The sequence below is a fragment of the Crocuta crocuta genome, unplaced genomic scaffold (assembly GCF_008692635.1).
Source record: "Crocuta crocuta isolate KB4526 unplaced genomic scaffold, BGI_CrCroc_1.0 scaffold493, whole genome shotgun sequence".
Classification (NCBI taxonomy): Eukaryota; Metazoa; Chordata; class Mammalia; order Carnivora; family Hyaenidae; genus Crocuta; species Crocuta crocuta.
This window is the reverse complement of record NW_027527377.1, coordinates 278,463-301,013: the sequence shown is the minus strand read 5'-3', so window position 1 is coordinate 301,013 and position 22,551 is coordinate 278,463. Positions and strand designations below refer to the sequence as shown.

Sequence of the window (22,551 nt, the reverse complement as noted above, 5' to 3'; positions counted from 1 at the left end):
ATCGAGCCCCATGTAGGGCTCTGCGTTGACAGTGCAGAGCCTGCTTGGAATTCTCTCTCTTCCTCTCTCTCTGCCCCTTTCCCACTCATGCTCTCTCTTTCTCTCAAAATAAACATTTTGTTTGTTTGCTTGCTTGTCTTACATAGCCCTATAACAAAGGTAGTTCCTGGAAGGCAGGACTAAGAGCTGCTGACCTAGGGTTGAATCCATTTCAGTGTTAATCTAACTCAAGAGCAGGCAACAAAATTGTGAACAGTCATCAGAGCACAAGAACACTGCATCTTTCAGGGGTGCTGGAAGAACCCCACAGAGAAGACAGACTTACAAGATGGTCTTTGATGAAGGAGGTCTACCCTTCCTTTTTGGTAGAGTTGGCTCCCCAAAATTTCCCATGAACAAGACTATGCATAGAATATTCTCCCTGGAAGATGTCCTCACTACGCTTCAAGATGGTTATTTTAGAGTCTTTGGAAACCCAGCATCTGCTCCATTTAGCTGATGTGGTCCTGGAGACTCACAGTAGTGCTAAGAATGGTGCCATATACAAAGTTCTGGGGACAATGGGATAATGGGCCTATGGCCACAGAGGCTGGAAAAGCCCACAGCAGACCAATTATAAATGAGTAGTTGAGTAGTCTCCCCCTAAATTTTACATATCACATTTTTACATTTTTCTTAACTTTTATCCTCTTACTTGGTTCCTTTAAGGGATGATCTAACATTTTCCAAGTTCTGACTTCAGAAATGGATCAACAATTTCAGAGGGTGACTGTGCCATCTCTTGGCAGCATACACATTTTACCCTATTAGATACTTTTCGTTCACTGATCACCTGGCAGCATGATGGAAAGTCTCCTGTGTGGTGGGCATAGGCAACAATGCTGGATGAGCCAGTGAACGTGACGATTCAGCCGTACACTGAAAGGTCATGAAAATGAAGCTCACTTCCATAAAAGAGAGCACCCCACCTCACTCCCACATGTCTGTGGGGGCCACTCTGTGCTTAGACTACTAAGCAGTAGACCGACCAGTCACCCCACACCTCAAGCAGGAAAGCTGGCAGATGGCAGAGAAAAGGCACCAAGTTCTTCACACAAAAGGACTAAGCCTAAGAGAGCAGACTAAGGCCCAAAAGGTCAAACATGAAGTCCTCAGGTTCTCGCTCACATATTTAATTCGTTCTCTGTGAGGCTGCCCCCAGTGCTCTAGCACCCAACTTAGCAACTCCATGCTGACACTCCCTTTTCTCTCCCATTTTATTTTTCCCCAAGCCAACCAACTACACACACACACACACACACACACACACACACACACACACACACACAATTATTATTTTTGAAGTTTCCAAATGAACATGAAAGTAGAGATTAGCATATACTTTCCATGTACCCATTGCCCAACTTTAGCAAGAGCCAACACATTTATCTACCTTTTTTGCCTTTCCATTTTGGAGCAAGGGATAGAACTATTTGACACACTATATACTAATTTTTTGTTTGCTTATGGTCTCCCTTTTCCCATAACTAGAATGAAATAAATATGAAGGCAGGTCACTGCATTACTCTTAGAGTCTTCAATGGGGTCTATCACACAGCAGATGCTCAATACTGAGTATCTAAGTGAAAGAATGAATGAGTTTCTACCTAGGATCTCTCATGCGGCCCCTGTGCTTGCATTTAATGGGGCTATGTGTAGTCAACCATACTTCCCTTGTTCCCCTCACCTTTCCAGGGCCAACCAGAGGAAGCAAAAGCAGTAACTACTCATCACAGGTAATGTGGCTAAGTTTCTACTGCAGACAAGATCTTGCAAACAAGTCCCATAAGCAACCAAGGGGTTCAAGTATGGGCAACATTCCTAAAAGGCTACAAAGGTGGCAAAGAATATTAAATGCATATTTTAGAAATATATATGTTTGTCAAACAGAAGAGCAAGCTCAGGCATATTGTACAATACTCACATGCAACCACGAAACCTAGTCAGGTCGTTGTTTGGCTTCTCACACTCGATTATACTGGTGAACGTCAAAGGATTGAATTCGGAGACCTAAAATAACAGCATGCATACGTTAGAGAAATGGTTTAGACCATTCCATTCTAAAAGGCACTTGCTCTTCTGTCTCACATCCATGTGCGTCAGGGAAATTTCATGGAAGGAGTCTGCCTAGTAACCTCTGGAGAATGCCAGTGTGCACACAGCACTTAGCTCATGCTTTCTCATTTTTTTCTACTGACTGATAACCATCACTGTAGAATGAACACCAGTTAGTAGAACAGGACTGGTAAGTGAGCTGAAAAGATTACTGCTCGAAAATAAGAGAATATGAGATAACAGCAAAGGAAGCCACTAATGATTGAAAGGGATGAATGGGTTTTTTTGAAACAGACCAGAGCCCTCCAATTTCCTATACAGATTTAGAGAAGCAAATTCCATCTGGAAATTAGGAACTTATAATAAAATGACATTTCCTCAGTGTGCACTAAAATTTTTGCACAAATATTTGATGAAAAACATCTAAATAACCAATGTGTGGGGTGCCTGGGTGGCTCAGTTGCTTGGGCATCAGACTTTAGCTCAGGTCATCAGTTTGTGAGTTTCAGCCCCACATTGAGCTCTGTGCTGACAGTTCTGAGCCTGGAGCCTGCTTCAGATTCTGTGTCTCCCTCTTTCTCTGCCCTTCCTCACTTGTGTGTGTATGCACGCATGCTCTCTCTCTCTCAAAAATAAACATTTAAAAAATAAATAATCAACGTGTAAGTCCACAATTTATTATTGTTTGATGAAAAAAATGATAGCTCACCATAAAGTCTCTTATTGGTAATTTTGCCACTGATAAGATGCAATAGTGCCATAAACCATACAAATAAATTGGGGTGGAAAGTGGGAAGGAAGAGGGGAGAAAGGAGGGGAATGCAAGGAATAAGTCTTTTGGATAAGTAACTGACAATAGTTAACCGGTTTTTAAAAAAATCAGCTCTCTTTCAGGCTTGTCACTCTCTTTTCTCTACCAAGTGTCACAACATGGTAAAAAATTTAACTCTTTGCTCACACAAGTAAATGATCACACAAAGAGTGCAAGTGGGTAAAAATCACAGCAATTGCATAAATACTGTTAACACACTCCATGTGATTATTACTCTACCACAACATCATCATTTCCAGCACCAAATACAGCCAAAACGGGAATTACTCAAACGTCAGTTCTTACTGTTTTCTAGTGCATTGTGTACATTAATCAGAGAATTCACTAGATAACAGTAGCTTAATTCAATAGCTGAAATTAAAATGCCATTTTAAAAGGCTCTTCTTGAAGTTTAATTAGTCATCAGCTCTGCTCTTCTTGGACTGAAATGGCCTCTGGCTCTATTTCCAGAGTGAGGCTATGTTTCAAGCTGCCTTGTGTTCATTTAAAGTCATGCAAAGTATCTTAAAGCCAGTTGGTTGCCTTTTCCAGGGCAGACATCTGCAGATACAGCATCCAGGATAGCCATGAAGGGACTGAGTTCCATGGCACACAGGATTATTCTTGGCAGACAAGGAGGGTGCACTTAAAATACTCTGTTATTCTTTCTATGAAGAATGTAATGTGAATGGCTCAGAAACGGTAGGACATTCTGTCTCTGTACTTCAGCGCTGCATTCGTAATGTTCTATCAATAACCATGTGCCTTGGGGAATGTGCAGTTCCAAGGCAAAGTTGCTTGGCTTCATCCACTTCGTCTGGAATTGGGGAGAATTTTGAGGCTTTTTAGAACTGGAGGGAATCTTCAAAGACTGTTATAATTGAATTGTGTAACCACCACAACCCCTGCCCCACACCCCAGAATTCACATGTTGAGCCCTAACTCCTAGAACCTCAGAACGTGACCATTATTTGACACAGGAGCTTTAAAGAGATAATTAAGTTAAAATGAGGTCATTAGGGGGAGCCCTAATACAATCTGACTGGTATCCTTATAAGAGGAAATTTGGACACATATACCAAACGACAATCATATAAAGATAAAGGGAAGAGATAGCCATCTATAAGCCATAGAGGGGGTGCACAGAATAAACCAACCCTGTGAGCTCATTGATCCTGGACTTCCAGCTTCCAGAACTGTGAGAAAGTGAATTTCTGTGGTGTAAGCCACTTTGTCTATGACATTTTGTTATGGCAGCCATAGCAAACTAACACAGAGACCATGTTTTAGTTTCTCATTTAAAAAGAGTTTCACATCCAGAGCACACCTTTTAGATGGAAAAATTCTACTTACATTGATTGTTTCTATGTAAATTTGCAATGTAATAATATCTATTTAAGAAATTTATTTATTTTTCTCTCCAGCCACTCATCTATCTGTCTGCTTCATTCCAAACTGGCTTCAAGGTCACGCCCTAGTCACCATCAGCCAAACTTCTGTCAATCCTGTCCCCTGGAGCATGGACAGACTTAGAGAGCCCCAATCCATCCTTCCATCCCGAGCATGCTAACTCCATTTTCCTCTTTAAAGCAGATACACAGTTGGGGAAAATGAAAACATTCCGCAAGCAGATGGTAATAATGGTTAGTGAATAAAATTAATGCCACAGAACTGTACACTTAAAACTGGTTAAGTGGTAAATTGTGTATAACATATATTTTTACTATGACAAAAAAAGTTTTAAAAAAAAGTACATGTAAACCAACACTGAGAATTGATTGTGAAGATACACAATCAATTAAGTAGAACACACGCATTAAGTAGAACATAGCCCAGAAATTCAGGGATTTCAATACAAATATAGTAAGCATGCATAAGTAATTCTTGAGGTCACCACTAGATTGCATCATCTGAATCACTGTCACCAATTACAATTTTTTGATAGCTTGTTAAATGCCAGGCCTTGTGCTAAGTGCTATTCGCCACCATTCATGACAACACTATGAGGTCGGTTTTCATGCTACCTTTAATTTAGAGTGATTAAGGACCATGCCCAAGGTCATGCCCAAGCTCAAGAGGTCTTTGAGTAACTGACAGCAGTTCCTCAGCCTCTCAGACATACAGATCAGCTGCTGACATCTTGCTGAGGCTATCTTGCTTTAACAGGAAAAGATGACACTATATTTAATAAGCCAAAAAATGTACAATTAATTCTACAGAAAATTTCAGGGGCACCTGGGTGGATCATTTAAGTGTTTGACGCTCTGATAACGATCTCATGGTTTGTGAGTTTGAGCTCCGCATTGGGCTCTGTGCTGACAGGTAAGGCCAGCTTGGGATCCCCTGTCTCTCTCTCTCCCTTTGCCCCTACCCAACTCAGGCACATGCTTTCTCTCTCTCTCTCTCTCTCTCTCTCAAAAATAAAACATTAAAGGGTATTGTATGGAAACTAATTTGACAATAAATTACATTAAAAATAAACATTAAAATTTGTTTTAATTCTATGGAAAATTTCAAAGATATTTAAATATGTCTTTAAGTTTTAATGTTTTTAAAAACATGCTTCAGTTAAATATATTCTAGTCTGATTGTCTGTATCACCCCTTTCTCATCTTCAGCAATTCCTGTGGATGTAGAGTTAGCAGAGTTTACCCAAAAATCAAGAGATCTGGGATTTAGTCCTAGTTCTTCAGCTTAATAAATGTGAGACTTTTAGCAAGTGAAGAGAGAGCATCTGGATTTAGATTTCTGAGGTCTATGGAGCCATATGAATGCACAATTCCACAGAATGCAGAGGTGATTCTAATTCACCCTCATGCTTGTGACAGGGTCAGTACTGGGGAAGTGCTGCAGAAGCATCATTTCCTTTGAGGTGCTGTCACACTGGTCAGCCCTCAAACTGAAGCTCTCTGGCCCTCTATAGCACCACCACAGCAGGCCAAGCCTCTTGGCCCAAGTGTAGTTGATGACATTGTGGTAGGAACCCCTCCCTAAGGAGAAAGAAAAAAATTGAAGAAGAGAGAAGAGAAGACTTCAAGGTCACCTAGATATGAGTCCAGCTGCCTACATCCCCCATGTTCCTGTAAACTGAAACAACTTAATTAGACTGCATGTTTATGTGTGTTACCATATATGGGAGACAAAGAAATAGAAAATGTATAAAAAACCTATGCCATATGAGGTGGGCCGCTCAGTTCTTTTGGGTACGAACCCAACTGAGTGGTGCCGGCATGAATAAAGTTCCTTCCTGGAAAGAAAAGTCTCGGTGTCACGACTCTCTGAGCGAGAATCCTGCAACAACATCACTCACTGCAGAGCAGACGTGTCCAAACAAGTACCACATTCATCCTTTCTGCTGCTATACTCCAAATATTTCTGCAATAATTTGATCTTATTAGATGAAAAGGGAGAAGCAGGGCAGTAACATAGGAGAGCTCTTTTTATTTTTGTTAGATACTTTTTTTGGTTAGATACTGCACCAGCCAAGAACCTTATGAGCCAATCACTCCAGCAAATGGTCCCTCCTTCAGATGCCCAGTGCCTACCTTTCCAGCACCCCCTCCAGGCAGAACAGGTATCTATACAGGTACTATGTCCATGATTCAACCAAATGGAAGAGGCATGATGTCTAACTGATCAGTGCCCAGATTCTTCATGGAATGAATGCTTGATTCACACGGAGGATTGTATTGCCAATCTTGTATTTCACATTTGTGTTAAATGAATTACTAATAACAATTTAGTAAAAGCTGAAGGACACTTCCTCCATCCTCAAACAAAAGCAGTAATGTCTAAAAGGACATCTGTAATCCATTAAAGTAGACACCATTATTTTTGATCATAAGAGAAGTGAAATAACCAGTTTATACTGCTTTGAAAACAGGATAAGCACATGCTTCCAAGGACCCCACCAGCAATCCACATAGAGATTTCAGAGAAAGGCTATGGGTCTTGGTCTTTGGATGACAGAGTCACAGTAAAGCCTGATGAGAGAATGCACAGAGCCCAGAAATGAGCAACAAGACATAGAAAACACACATGCTCCTTCTGTCCTCTGTATCTGGACCCTGTCCAGAAAATGCCCTTTGTGTCACCTGTCATGATGCCTCCAGTTACAAGCCACTCGGGGTTTTCCCTCTTCTTCCAGCCTCAACATCACCACCCCACAGTAGCCTTCAAAGGCTCATCACCCTACACCAGTTGCTGCCTTACAGGATGAAATCTACATCCTAATACTGTGGCCAGACTGCTCAGGGTCAGCTGCTGCCCCTCCCACCTCCTATTTCTGCCACTTGGGATGTCCTGGAGAGGCCCAGACCTTTCTGCATGGCTTCCCTTGCCCTCCCACACTACTGGCTAATTGTCTATTGCATATCATGATGTGACAGCCCACTGCTTTAGGCTGGACAGGCAGGTGCACTGATTTGAGCTTACATGGGCTCCAGGTACATGTGCCTGGCTGAACTTAGCTTCATCCATGCTTCACTAGACTTCAGGTTTCCTGAGGAGAGGAGCTCTATTCCCTTGAGGCCAGCACAAAGCCTGGTGCACATGCGGTCCAGGGGTGATGGGTATTTATTCTGCAAAGATGTCATGTACCCAAGCTCCAAATAGACTTAGAGCTCTATGATAGGTTCTTGGGGCCTAGAACCTCTGCCTGCCAGGTGCTCCTCAACTGATGCTGACACAAATAGGACTGTCAAGAGGGTTGGCAGGACTTCTCTGTGTTCCAGAAGCATAGTCCCTCTTTGGTGCAAGTGTATTTCACTTAGTAGCAATATGAAAGAATTTCTTCACAGTCTCTAATCTATCTGCTTATTAATTAACAAAGGGTGAATATCTGAATTAATTTAGGCAAAGCATTTTAACACATATTAACGGAATAGTCACTGCAACTCTTTGTTTTGCATTTTTTAAAGTTTATTTATTTATTTTGGGAAAGAGCAAGAGTGGGGGAAGGGCAGAGAGAAAGAGGGAGAGAGAGAGTCTCAAGCAAGCCCCATGCTGCCAACACAATGCCCAACCATGGGGCTCAATCACACAAAACATGAGATCATGACCTGAACCAAAATCAAGAGTCAGACACTCAAGTGACTGAGCCACCCAAGTGGCCCTGTTTTGCATTTTTAATTCAATTTTTATTTACCCTATGACTTTCAGTGCTGTGGGAATTCAAAGAAGGGCAGTTAGACCAATACTGCATGAACAAATGAACGAATAAATGAAAATTTACTCATTCACTGCAAAGACTGTATTGCCAAATCAATATTTTCTCATAGTTAACCTGAAATGGGAAAGAAATAGTCTGTCTTGTTCACCTAGGTGTCCCCTGACACATAGTCAGTACTCAATCAATCAATCAAAACCTGAATGAAATTGTAGGCATCCTGGTACTGGTAGCAGGAGACAAACATATAAGGAGCCTTCAATCAAAGTAACCTTTTTTCTAATCATTTTCATTGACTCAGTGTCACACTGGGAGTTTACGCCCTAATACAAATGATCAGAAAACACATTTAAATAACTATTTAATCTACAGTTGCAATAGCTGTGACTGTATTATCTAATGTGTCCTAAATATACAAATGCTTAAATAGGTTGGTGCTGCAGCTGCAGCAAAGCACTGGATGGCACATAGTCCAGCTCCTGGCAGTTTCTGTGAGTGCCACACTCCTTCCTGATGACACAGTCATGTCCAGGGAAACCAAACTGGCCAGGACCATAGGAGGGGCATACGAGCCTCAGCAAGCCTCACAGGAAGCTCTGGAAGTGCAAAGCCTTTGACAGCTCATAGAGAAACTGATCAAGGGGCACCTAGGTGGGTGTCTTCTTCTTCTAATTGCAGATTTTCCTGTCCTAAGTACAAGGATCAGATGGACCTCTCTTTGTCCGAAAATAGAAAGCCAGCCTTGCCTGTTGACTCAGACTTGAAAAAGCAGGAGCAAACCCCGCCCTTCCTTTCATCCTTTGTTCCCTTGCCTCCTTGCTGTTTCATAGTCAAAAAGTCTCCAAGCTTTAGTTTAGATGGTGGCAAAATTCAAAGGCCCAGTGTGCTGGGTTTGAGCCTAAATTCTCAAAATCAAAAGCCTTTCCGTCACAGCTACAAATGCTTCGTGCTGCCTTCATGGGCTGTGATTGCCAGCAGAGCTCCGCTTTTTCTTTTATCAAATGTGTTAAGAGTATCTAAGGACAGGCTATCCAGACAGCTAGCAACAGGAGTTGTGTTATAGAAAACCAACTTCAAAATCTAATGAGGGCTGTATTTTAAAATAGCCCTCTTTAATGAATCTGTACTCAATCCGACAAGGTGCCACTGTATGAAACATGCCTACTGCAAAGCTGCTGAATTAACGTGCACTGCCAGGTTACAAGTCAACCTGTCTGCTTCACAGCCATGAACCTCCCCCTTTTCCATCACTACAGATGGGTGTGAAGGCATGAGCAAAGACAGGGCTGTGGTTACAAGCCTGTCAAGTTTTGGGGATTGCTGGACAGATATGCTAGCTGGAGATAAGGTGCTTTCCTCTCACCAGGCAGTACAGAAAGAATGAGAGACATCTATAATGAAGTGGCCTGAGGGCAGGTACCATGGTACCCATGTAGGAAAAAAGGCATACTGCTACTGTTAGAATAAAATCAGGATGGAGGACTCAAAAAAAAAAAAAAGTGAAGAAACTCTTGCATTAACCTAGGGAATGAGTTAGACACCAAAATGGCAGCAGGATTGTGATTTCTAAAGCACAACCAGACTAGCTCAGTCTTCAGATTCAAAAGGAAAATTGTCCATCACTAAGGGCTAGGCAATTGGGACCAAACATCAGGCTGAAGGGAAAAAGAAACATTAGGGAAATATTAAAAACACCTGCCCAAAAGTACCAGAAATTTGTGCCAGAGATTTAACAAGTAGGTAAAGAACAGTCAAACCAAGATCTAGTAAAGACAAAAAGTCCAGTGATTTGAGACTGGTCTTTGGGGACTCTTTTCTCTTACAGGGGTTTCTAAAAGAGGTAGTTGAGAAATTAAGCATAAATAGAGGGATGAATGTTGGAGTTTAGAAAGTGACTTTCCTACTGCTGCCATAACAAATTACCACAAACTGGTAGCTCAAAACAATACACTATAACATGTTACAGTTCTGGAAGTCAAAGGCTGGAAACAAGTCTCACTGGGCTAAAAACAATGCTTCAGCAGGGCTGTGTTTCTTATGGCGGTTCCACGAGAAAATCCATTGCCTTGCTTCTTACAGCTTCTAGAAGCTGGCCATATTCCTTGATTCATGGCTTCCTTACATTTTCAAAGTCAGCAGTAAGGAAACCAAGTCCTTCTCATACCTTATCACCATGTTCTCACTGCCTCCCTCAAGTCCCCTTGTGGTAACACTAAACTCACCTCAATAAGTCAGGATAATTAGGAATAATCTCTCTACCTCAAGGACAGTTGATTAACCACCTTAATTATATTTGCAACTTTAATTTTCCTTTGTCATGTAACATTACCTATTCTCAGGTTCACAGAATTAAGACACAGACATCTTTGATAGGTTATTATTCTGCTTCTCATTGAATTTACCAACAGAAGGGCCTGATAAACAGCTATGCCTTTTTATGGGACCATGAAGAACTGAAACCCAAAGAAAGAGTGAACTGGAAAAATGAGCCTTTGTAGAAATTGCTACCCAGCTTAAAGTCAATTAAGGGGCCAAGAAAATCTCAACCCCTAAAATTGGATTAAAGCAATTCTGGATTCCTAGAACCTTCAGATACCGAACAAAGCAAACAAAGTCCTTTCTTAAAGAAAAAATTATAATCCTAGCCTTCAAATTATTTATGAAAACCAAATTTCCAAGTACAATTTCATATGCATACTCAAAGATAACCAGGTGCAAGAGGAGATAGGCATCATGCCAAAAGAACCAACAGAAACAAGAATAGGAATAGGCTCACAGGAACTTTTAAGCTACGATGCTTGCCACAATCATGTGACCTAACAAATTTGAAAACAACCAAACAAGAAAAAAAAAAAAAAAGACCTGTAAAAAATGTTCAACTGAAAGCTCAATGAATGGTTTGATGGCTAATTTGGTAACCTGAAGAAAAAAATTAGTATGCTAGAAGAAAGGTCAGAAAAATTGTCAGAATAAAGCACAAGGAGACCAAAAGGCAGGAAACACAACAGAGAGGGGAAGAGACAGAGAAGACAGGGAGGAAGGACTAGAATATATGTTATTGGAACCCCAGAAGAAAAGAAAGAATTATGCAGGAGCAATATTCGAAGAAATAATAACTGAGAAGTCAGTAAATCCCATTACAAAGTACCTATCCACAGATTCAAAAACCTGAAATTGGATAAACAGAAGAAAATTATACCTACATACATGACATAAAAATACTGAAAACCAAAGAAGATAAAATCTTAAAGGACGTTGCGAGCATTTGTTATCAACAAAACAGAACTAAATACTAAAAAAAAGATTAAACAGTGTCTCCCAAGAGAAGGAAGAAATGGCCCTGATGAAAGGGTAAGAAGTAGGAAAAAATAAAGAGCAGCAAAAATGGCAAATACGAGGGTAAATATGAATGCATTTAATTGTATTAAATGATGATGTTTAAGGGGATTCATAGACAGGTATAATTGTAACACATGACTACAAGAGTATATAAGTTAGGAGGGAATAAAAAGAAGTTTTTAAAAATAAAAGCCTTTGCATCATCCAAGCAAATAATTGAAAATCAACTCATATTAAATACTGAGAGGTCAAGATGCATGCTGTAATCTCTAGCATAACAACTAAAATGAGAATAAAGAAATGTATAACTGTCAAACAAAATACAGAACAAAAAATAAAACTCTCCGTCTAAGACGAGGTAAATGGGGAGGGCAAAAGGAAACCAAACCAGGGAGAATAAATAAAAATGAAAGATGAAAGCTTCATACTCAAATATACCAATATTAACTTTAAAAGTAACTCAAACAAAATCATTCACTGAAAGTTAAAAAATTATCCAACAGAATTAAAAAAAAACAAAACTCAACAATATGTTTATAAGAAATAGACCTAAAAACATACAGATACCAGAGAACAATGTGAAAAGATGACAAGGACTTATCTGACAAAGATTAACAAAAAGAAGGCTGTATTAATATTAGACAAAGTAATTTTATTTATTTTTTATTTTTTATTTTTTAAAATATTTTTATNATATGAAATGACAGAAAGTTTGATTCATTAGGAAAATAAAAATAATTCTAAATTTACATACTTCTAATTACACAACTTCAAATTATATATTGCAAAAATTAACAGAAACATAGGTGACAAATAAATACACAATCTTTTTTTTTTTTTTTATGTTTTATTTATTCTCAGAGAGAGGGGAGAAAGAGAGAGAGACAGCAAGAACAGGGGAGGGTCAGAGAGAGAGGGAGACACAGAATCTGAAATAGGTTCCAGGCTCTGAGGTGGCTATCAGCACAGAGTCCGATGCAGGGCTCAAACACACGAACCGTGAGATCATGACCAGAGCCGAAGTTGGATGCCTAACCGACGGAGCCACCCAGGTGCCCCCAAATCTACAATCTTAATCAGGGAATTTTAACATTCCTTTCTCAGTATTTGACAGAACAGTCAAAAAAACCCAGGAAGATATAGAAAATTTGAACATCACTATTAACAAATTTATCCTGATGGATATAAATAAAAACTGTATTCACCAACTATAGAATACAGTCTTTTCAAGGGTACTCACAACATTTGGGAATACTGATCATATCTTGAGCCATAAAGCAAGTAATAACCAATTTAAAAACCTTCATTCATATATAATTTAATTAAATCAGAATTAAAAATAAGAAGAAAATTGTTTTTAAAAAACCCATTTGCTTTGAAATTATGGATCACAATTTTATAACAACCAATTGGTCAAAGAAAAAAGTCACAAGAGGAATTGGGACATATATTTACCAAAATGGTATTAAGTATATAATATATATGAAAATTTGTTAAATATTGTTTGCTTTCAAGAAAACTAAGAGCCTATTTGCATATGTTAAAATATTAAAAGATAGGGGCGCCTGGGTGGCTTAGTTGGTTAAGCGTCCGACTTTCCCTTAGGTCATGATCTCGCGGTTCGTGGGTTCGAGCCCTATGTCGGGCTCTGTGCTGACTGCCAGCTCAGAGCCTGGAGCCTGTTTCAGAGTCTGTCTCCCTCTCTCTCTGACCCTCCCCTGATCACGCTGTCTCTCTCTCTCTCCTAGAAATAAATAAAAATTAAAAAAAAATATATTAAAAGATAAATTTAATGAGCTAGGCATCCTTTTTCAAGGATGAAAACAGTAAAGGAAATCTAAAAAAAGTTAAAGGAATGGCAAAGAAAAAGAAACAAATATAATAACCCATCCTAGAAAGACTGAGCTTAAAAATAAGGAGTACAAATGATGAATAACTGGAATAAAAAAGAGGACATCACTACCAAGTAAAAGTTAAAAGTAGTATATGAATAATTATATGCCAATAAGTTTTGAAAAAAAATTATTTTGAGAAAAAGTGGGTGCAAGTGAGTGAGGGGAAGAGACAGAGCGAATCCCACAAGGGGCAGAAAGGGGGTGGGGGAGAGAGAGAGAAGTGGGGTTCGTGCTTGCCCAATGCAGGGCTTGAGCTAACCTGAATTCACCCAAAGCGGGGCTTCTGCTCGCTAACCACAAGATCATGACCTGAGCCAGAGTCAGTCAGATGCTTAACTGACTGAGAAACCCAGGTGCCCCAGTAAGTCTGAACATTTAAATGAAAAGAACAGATTACTAGAAAAATACAAAGTTCTAAAATTTATAGAAAAATACACATTATATTTACTTAATATTAAATACATTGAAAGATCATTTAAATCTTTCCACAAAGAAAATTCAGATGGTTTTACCAATGAATTTTACTAAATAGTTCAGGAAGATATAACACTCACAAAACTCTTCTAGTGATTAGAACGAACACTTCCTAACTTATATTATGAAGCCAATATAATATCAGCTTGAAACCAAAACCCAACAAACATATTAAAGAAACAGAAAACTAGAAACCTATCTTATTTATGAAAATATTTTTAATAAAACATTAGCAAACTAAGCCCAACTATATATTAAAAGATAATACACTAGAAAAGTGTATATAGTCCAAGAAATCAAAGTTGGTAACAGCATTACAAAAATCAGTATAATCAGCAACATTAGCTCAAAAGGAGAAAAAAATCATATAGTCCTCTCAACTGAAGCAGAAAACACATTTGATACAATTCAACATCTGTTCATGACAATGTTTCCTTGCCGGGGAAAAGAAAAAATTAAAAAAGAAAAAAAAAAAGGATCATCCTTAGTCTGTAAAATGTATTCAGCAATAGCTTAATAAAATACATATAACAGTAAAATGTTCAAAGTTTTCCCTTTAAGATTGGTATCAGGGACAGAATATCTGTCATCACCATTTCTATTCAAGACTGGATTGGAGGCCTTTGCCATTGCAACTGGGTATGAAAAAGAATGAAAAGTATAATAATTGGAAAGATAGAAACAATGCTATCATCATTTGCAAGCAAAATGATTATATGCATAGAAAATCTAAAATAATCTTCAAAAAATTTGTTAGAATTAATAAGTGGGTCTAGATTTCTGGATACAAGATCATCTGCTGTATTTCTACAGATTGCACACACATACATATACATATATACATACACATATGTGTGTACTGACTTTACTATTTTGTAAATGCATACATATTACATTTATAAACACACTGAAACAAGATTACAAAATAATTTTGTAGAAATAAATCTAAGAATGTGCAAGTTCTCTATGTTGAAATTACAAAGTATTACTGAGAGAGATTAAAGCATATATAATTAAGGGGAGAAATATATATTTATGAATTAGAGGACTCAGAATTATAACTATCAATTATTTTCTCTCCAAACTTATTTATATATTCAATGTGATCACAATAAAAATCCCAACATCTTGGGGCACCTGGGTTCTCAGTTGGTTAGCCATCTGACTCTTGGTTTTGACTCAGGGCATGATCTCACAGTTCATGAGATGGAGCTCTGCGTCGGGCTCCACACTGACAGCACAGAGCCTGCTTGGGATTCTCTCTCTTCCTCTCTCTCTCTCTGTCCCTCCCCTCACCCCACCCCCCATGTCTGTCTCTCAAAATAAATAAACTTAAAAAAAAAAAACACCTTTGGGAACTAGACAAGTTCAGTCCAAAAAACATGGAAAGCCAAGAATAGTAGATACTCTTGAAAAGAAGAACAAAGTGAGAAGAAGATCTCCAGCATGTATGAAGACTTAATCAGAAATCCAAAGTAGTTAAAATTGTAATACTGGTGTAAGGTTAGACAAATGAACAGAACAGAATAAAGGGGCCTCAAGACAGAACCGTGAATATATGGTCATCTGATTTATGATAATGTAGCATCACTCTAGGAAAAAGGGATATCTTTTCAATAAATAATTTGGGAATAATTGGGCAGAAAAAGACCAATATAGTATCTTACAGAAATATTTATGACTTACTTTCATCAAAAGATACCATAAAAAATGGTGGAAAGGCAAGCCATAGAATGGAAGAAAATATCTGCACAGGGATTTGATAAGCGGTATATACAGAACTCCTGGAAAATAATTACAAAAAGACAGCTAACCTAGTGGAAAATTAGACAAAGGATTTGAATAGGGCTGGTACTATGTATAATGTATCTATTTGAGAAAAAAAAATTAAAGGTGTTCAATACCCTTGGTAAATATAAAAATACAAATTAAACCATAATGAGATACCTTGACCCATCAGAATGACTACAAGAGGGGAGCCTGGGTGGCTCAGTCAGTTGGGCTTCCAACTTCAGCTCAGGTCATGATCTCGCAGTCCGTGAGTTTGAGCCCCGCATTGGGCTCTGTGCTGACAGCTCAGAGGCTGGAGCCTTATTCAGATTCTGTGCCTCCCACTCTCTCTCTGCTCCTACCCACTCACCCTCTGTGTCTCTCTCAAAAATAAATAAACATTAAAATAATTAAAAAAAAAAAAAAAGAATGACTACAAGAAAAAAAGTACCAAGTACTGATGAGGAACTGGTACTAAGTGAACTCTCATACACTGCTATTGAGTTCAACCACTTGGATGACTGGCATTATCTACTGAAGTTAAAAAGATGTGGCAGTGTAAGAGCCCCTCTCCTTATCACTCCCAGGGACTATCATGGGGAATTAGTGCTTCCTGTCCCTTTCCCTTTAGGCTATAGTCGACAAGAAGTCCTGGTTCCTGGCGGAGAATGGGAGTAGGGTGAAATAAGTTTCCATCAGAAAACTTACACCATTCCATTAACCTAAAGCAATAGCTACTACTTGTCATAGGCTCCTCATGCCAGAACACCAACAGGAAAAGAACATTCCTAAAAATCATGAGTAGAGAGGGTTGCCAGTATATCACTGGAACACGGAGAAGCAGGTTTGAAATTTAGAGAATTTGCTAGGGCATCACTGGTGCTTCCATAACTGGTGACAATGAAAGTGGAACTACAGCAACCATAGCCAACAAGGTCACTTGCTGAATCAGAAGCTCACTGGGAGCAAAGGTCTTGGTCACTCCACGTAGCAGACCTAGACCAACCAGCAGCTGGTTGAGGTAAAGGGAATTTGTAATAGGTGGCAGTGGAGAGTGATCACGTATACTAATAATGGCCTCAGGAGCGACAATTATCTTGTTTTACTTTATAAAGAAATGTAATGGCTGCCAGTTAGAAGTATTGATTGCTTACACTCAAGTCTTTATCTCAGTGTGTGTTTCAAGACAACAAGGTAAATGACAAGGGTTCAAGAAGAAAGCTCAAGAAGAGTAGGAAGAGATATCTTTCTATTTCCTCACTTGCATTCTCTGTGCACTCCCATTCTGGTTTCTAGTTAATTTCAGAACACATGGCTTCTATCATTTTGGTCCCATGCTTCCTTCAATGGCTCCTGCTCCCTGAGAAATGAAGTATAAATGCCTCTACCTGTCATTCATTGCCTTGAAAAAATGGCCCCCAACTGACCTTTTCTCTAGAATATTTGCCTGTGTCCATCTTGAATCTGTATGCTAATCCACCTAGAGAACTCACTTTTTTCTGAACACATCCAATGCTTTCTTGTCACCCTATCCTTATTCAAGCTGTATCCCATGCCAGGGGAGCTTCCTTCAAGTGTTCCAAAGTCCATATTGTCTCCTTAAGAGAAATATGAGGGGTTATCTGGGTGCTTCAGTTGGTTATACGTCTAACTTTGGCTCAGGTTATAATCTCACAGGTCATGGGTTTGAGCCCCACATCAGGCTCTGTGCTGACAGCTCAGAGCCTGGAGCCTGCTTCAGATTCTGTGTCTCCCCCTCTCTCTGTCCCTCCCATGCTCATGCTCTGTCTCTCTGTCCCTCAATAATAAATAAACATTAAAATGTAAAGAAAAAAAGAGAAGTAATGAGTGTCAGTCTCCACCAATTATAAAGTACTATTCAAATGTGAAGTTTTTCTATACTAATGTAAGGTTCTAACAAAGAGTTACCACTCTTAAATATCATCTTCCATATGAAATGATTTCCTTCTGTCCTTAACTTCTGAGTTCTTGCCCACCAAACTGCTAAGAGTCTTACTAACTCCTGCTTGGATGAAAGCAGTCCATGTACTTATCTTAACACTCCCCTGTGACTAAGTGTTGTGAAGGCAGGGACCATCCTCATAATGGATGGGCATTCTCCTTACAGAACTAAGTGCCTTGTTCAGGAGAAGAGGTTGAGCATGCATAACTAAGTGAATTGAAAGACAAGTATAATTTTCATGGGAAAATCATCCTCAACAAGGAGAGAGATTTTTAAATGTAAAGTTCAGGACTTCTGCTAAAGTAGTAATAGAGATTGGACTTAATCTACAGTGAGAAATAACAAAAATATACAAAACAAAGACATTCAAGACACTGAACATTTCGATAGTAACACCTGAGAGGGAAAACAGAGGATGTGAGCCCTCTGTTTGCCCCACATTGCTGCTTTGGAAGACTTTTTAGGCCATGACAGAGGAAGGGGAACCCAGCTGGTTGATTTTTTCAGTGAAGGAGCTGAACCTAAGTATATAAGAACAAGAGCTAGAGTTTTCAGTATAGAGTCCCAGAGAAGACAGAAGTGCACAGAGAACCCTGGTAACAAATCAAACTATTTTTAGTTACTTAAGTGAAGCTCAAGTTAAAGAATATTTAGAAACATGTAAATAGGCAGCACCCAATAATGTAAAATCCAAATATCTGACAGGAAAATAAGACCCTGAGAAAAATAGTAAATCAGTTAAAACTGATTCAAAAGAGACAGAGATGTTAGCATTTGCAGAAAAGGACATTAACCCAGTAATTATAACTAGATTTCCTACGATCAAAACTTAAGACAGGGAAATCATAAAAAAGGGGCCCAACTGAACTTCTAGATGTAAAAACTACAATGTCCTGAGATGAAAAATAAACCAGATGAGATGAAAACCAGAGTAGTAATTGAGAAAGAAAAGACAGTGAACCTGCAAGATAGCAATTGAAACTATCCAAACTGAAATACAAACAGACAAAGAATCAAAAAGGAAAAGAACAGGGGTGCCTGAGTAGTTCAGTAGGTTAACCATCTGACTCTTGATTTCAGCTCAGGTCAAGATCTCATGGTTGCTGAGTTCAAGTCCTACATTGGGCTTACACTGACAGTGCGGAGACTACTTGGGATTCTCTCTCTCTCTTTCCCTTTCTCTGTGCCCCTCTCCTGCTTGAGCACTATCTCTTTCTTTCAAAATAAATAAATAAATAAACCCAGAAAAAAGGAAAAGAATATCAGTGAATTATGAGACAACTTGAAGAGGCAACTAAATACTTAAGTACTTGGAGTTTGCAAAGGAGGGAAGAGATATGGAAAAGCAATTATGAACAGTTATAGCTAAAAAGCTTCCAAACTTGATGAATACCATAAACCTGCAGATCCAAGAATTCCAACCCTCAAAATTACAAAGAAAATTACAATGTCACATCATAATCAGTTAGCTCAAAACCAACAATTAAAAAAAACCCTTTAAGTTGTGTTATATACACAGGTATTAAAATAAGGATGATTGCAGATTTCTCATTGGAAATAATGTAAGCAAAAAGACACGTGAGCAACTCTTCAAAGTCCTGAAAAAACAAGATACTGTCAAATACAATTTATATGCAGTACAGATATATTTCAAAAATAAAAGCAAAATAAATGTGTTTTCATAGACACAAAAGCTGGAAAAAAAATCACCAACATAACCATACTATCTAGAAACATTAAAAATCCTTTGGGCAGAGGAAAATGATATCATTTGGAAATTTGGCTCTAGACAAAATAATAAAGAGCACAGAAAATGTTAACTACATAGGTGAGTATTAATATTTTTTCTTATTATATAAATCTCTTTAATATTATGTGTAAATACAAAAAATAGCAAGGCATTGTGGTGTTTAACACACACATGTAAAATAGTACAAAGGCTGCAAAGCTTCAAGGAAAAAAGTATACTACTGCAAAATTCTTTTATTATAGGTGAAGTGAAATAATATCACTTGAGACAGACTGGTAAGTTAAAGGTGTATCTTATAAACCCTGAAGTTACTAAAGTAGCAAAACAAAGAGTTGTAGCTAATTAGACAAAGAACAGAAAAAGATGAAAAAAAGAACAAAGATGAGAAAGCAAAGATTATAGACTTAAATTTAACCATGTCAGTAATCACATAAAATGCAAAAGCTTTAAACATCCCAATTAAAAGGCAAAGATTGTCGAAAAGGACTTAGGGGGAAAAGAAGGCAAGACCCAACTATCCGTTGCTGATAAAAAACAGACTTCAAAAATAAAGTCACACAGGTTAAAAATAAAAGGTGAAAATGTTAAAGTAGCCAAAAGAAAGCTGGAGTGGACAGAATAAATTTCAGCTCAAATAATACTGCCAGGGATGAGTAAAGGTCATTTCATAGTGATAGGGGAGTCATAATGCTCCCAAACAGTGAAGATTCAAAATAAACAGAGCAAAATTTATAGATCTGCAGAGAGAAATAGAGAAATCCACAATTATACTCAGAGGTTTCAAAGCCCTTTTCACTAATTCATAGAACAAATTGGCATAACATTAGTTAGGAGATAGAAGACTTCAACACCACCATGTATGATGGAGCTCCATCATACAAGAGGAGTGAATATTTGGAATTCACACAAGAGCATTCTAGCTAGGTGCTGGTGAAGGCCTGTGGCTACAGTGATGAAGAAGAAGGTGTAGACACATTTAGGAGGTGAAAATTAACAATGCTTGGTTCAATGCTATAAGCAAACAAATCTAGGATAAAATACTAAGGTAAAACTCAGAAACAGTCATGGTTTGTCAGATTTGTTCAAAAAGCAAAAACAGGAAATGGAATTAATTCTTGATAATTCTGGGGTACCTGGATGGCTCAGTCAGTTAAGCATCTGACTCTTGATTTTGGCTCAGGTCATGATCTCATGGTGGTTCATTAGTAGAGCCCCGCATTGGGCTCTGTGCTGACAGCTTGCCCAGCTGTAAGTAGACTGTCCCTCCCTTAAGCAAATGTGCACTCACACATGCTCCCCCATCAACATAGATAAATACAATTTTTAAAAAAGTCTTTATAATTCTTATGAATGGTTCTTTCAAATCCACGGACATGATGCAGTATTTTAAGTGACATGTGTAATGCTAGAATGCCTAAAAATAGGGCTGCACATACACATTCATTTATGTATATAGGTATATATATTAGGGGATGAGAAATACCAGGAAGGAGATATTGTCAAACATTTAGAATAGTTATCTCTGGAAGGTGGAATTTCTGGTGACTTTCTTTTATTTTTTTCTTTCTGTTTACTAAGCTTTATCCATCACGAGCTTTATCTATCACAGTTTTTCTTTCAAATTTAAAACAGTGTCAGTTTTGTTCCTCTAGAAAGAAAATGAGAAGAGGCAACAAATAATCCATGACTGACTTACAGTTGATCAAATTCTTGCCAGATTATAGCTCCACTTTTAAACTCTGTGATGTCAGAAGCTATTAACATGAAGATTCCAATATGTGTACAAAAAATGAGATTAGAAAAGTCTTCAAAATTCATAAATAAAAAATACAAGTTTTGTTTGCCGTGAAGATTAACCAAGGTAGGACATAGAATATGATGTTATCTATTTAAATACTGTTTGTCAATATTGGGAAGAAGCAAGGAAGGCAAAGAATGATCATCTGTTGAAGCAAAGTGAACTATAATTGAGATGGCAACAATAATTCGGGGCCTGGAAAGCCCATTTTTTTCCCTTGATTTGTATTTGGATTGATGGAATCTCTAACTTAACACAATTTATTGCTTTGCTTTCTTGGTCTCAATTAAGCTACCCAAAATCCCATTATTTCTCTTTTGTAAACTGTTTAACACTCTATGCTCATGATTCTTTTATATGCTGAATATTACCACTTTGCTGATGGCATAAGACCATCCCTGCTCCTGCACTTATTTATTTTTTACTTAAGTATAATCAACAAATAATATCTTATTAGTTTCAGGTGTATATCATAGTGATTTGATATTTTTATACATTATAAAATGATCCCCACTTTAAGTTTACATCTGTTACCACACAAAGTTATTACAATACTATTGTCTATATTCCCAGTGCTGTAAAGTACATCCTCATGGCATATTTGTGTAGAACTGGGAGAGTGTACCTCTTAATTCACTTTGTCTAGTTCACTTGCCCCCAACTCCTCCCCACACTAGTAACCAAAGACCCTGTGTAAACTGTGTGTGCCTGGCAGCTTCTGCACGCCAGCTAGAGCTGGAGTGGGTTCAGGACAAGGGTCCCAGGCCACAGTGATGTTGCCTTGGTGGGATGGCTGGATCAGATGTAGGCCAAGAAGTGGTCTCAGTGTATGCTACACAGGAGCCAGTGTGGCAAGACAGCTGGCACTAGAGTGGGCAGAAGCCAGGAGTGTCCCGCGGCATGCCACACTGGGCTGTTCTGTCAGGCTAGTTGAACTGGAACAGCCTGGGGGGGGGGGAGGAGTGTCTGGGGCACAACAATCTGGAACTGCACCTTAGCAGGATGGCTGTGTTAGGCACCTGCCAGAGAGGTCCCTGAGCTCACTGTACCTGGGCCCCTTTGACCCAGTGCCTGGAGCTGAAGTGGGTACAGGCCAGTGATGCCCAGGCTGTGCAGTACTGGGGTCCCCTTAGGGAGACAGCTAGAGCTGATGTAGCTTAGGGGTCTGGGCATGCTGGGGTGGCCCTAGCAGGCTGGTAAGAGTCCCTGGAATCTGCACCTGTTGGGTTCATCAAGGTGGAGAGTCGACGTAAAAAAAATGGCTCTTGCTGGCACTTTCAACTCAGAGAGTTCCAACGGTTTCCTGCCCATTTGGCAGAGGCTCTAGGGTTAGTAAGTAGATTTCCTTTACTAACAGTCTAGTTATCCTTCATTTTTTTTAAAAAAGGGTTCTTTAAATGTTTTATTTATTTCTGAGAGAGAGAGCGCGCAAGCGAGTGTGAGCAGGGGAGGGTCAGAGAGATTGGGAGACACGGAATCTAAAACAGGCT

At 38.8% G+C, this 22,551-nt stretch overlaps 1 protein-coding gene across 1 annotated transcript in view; it reads right to left on the bottom strand.

Moving 5' to 3' along the window:
* The window catches only part of ATP10A (ATPase phospholipid transporting 10A (putative)), a gene marked incomplete at its 5' end in the record, with an annotated part of 184,738 nt that overhangs the window by 56,910 nt on the left and 105,277 nt on the right, over positions 1-22,551 (bottom strand). Inside the window, one exon of the mRNA XM_077768340.1 lies at positions 1,964-2,049. Coding sequence (XP_077624466.1) covers positions 1,964-2,049 — 86 coding nt within the window. The remainder of the gene's footprint in view (positions 1-1,963; positions 2,050-22,551) is intronic.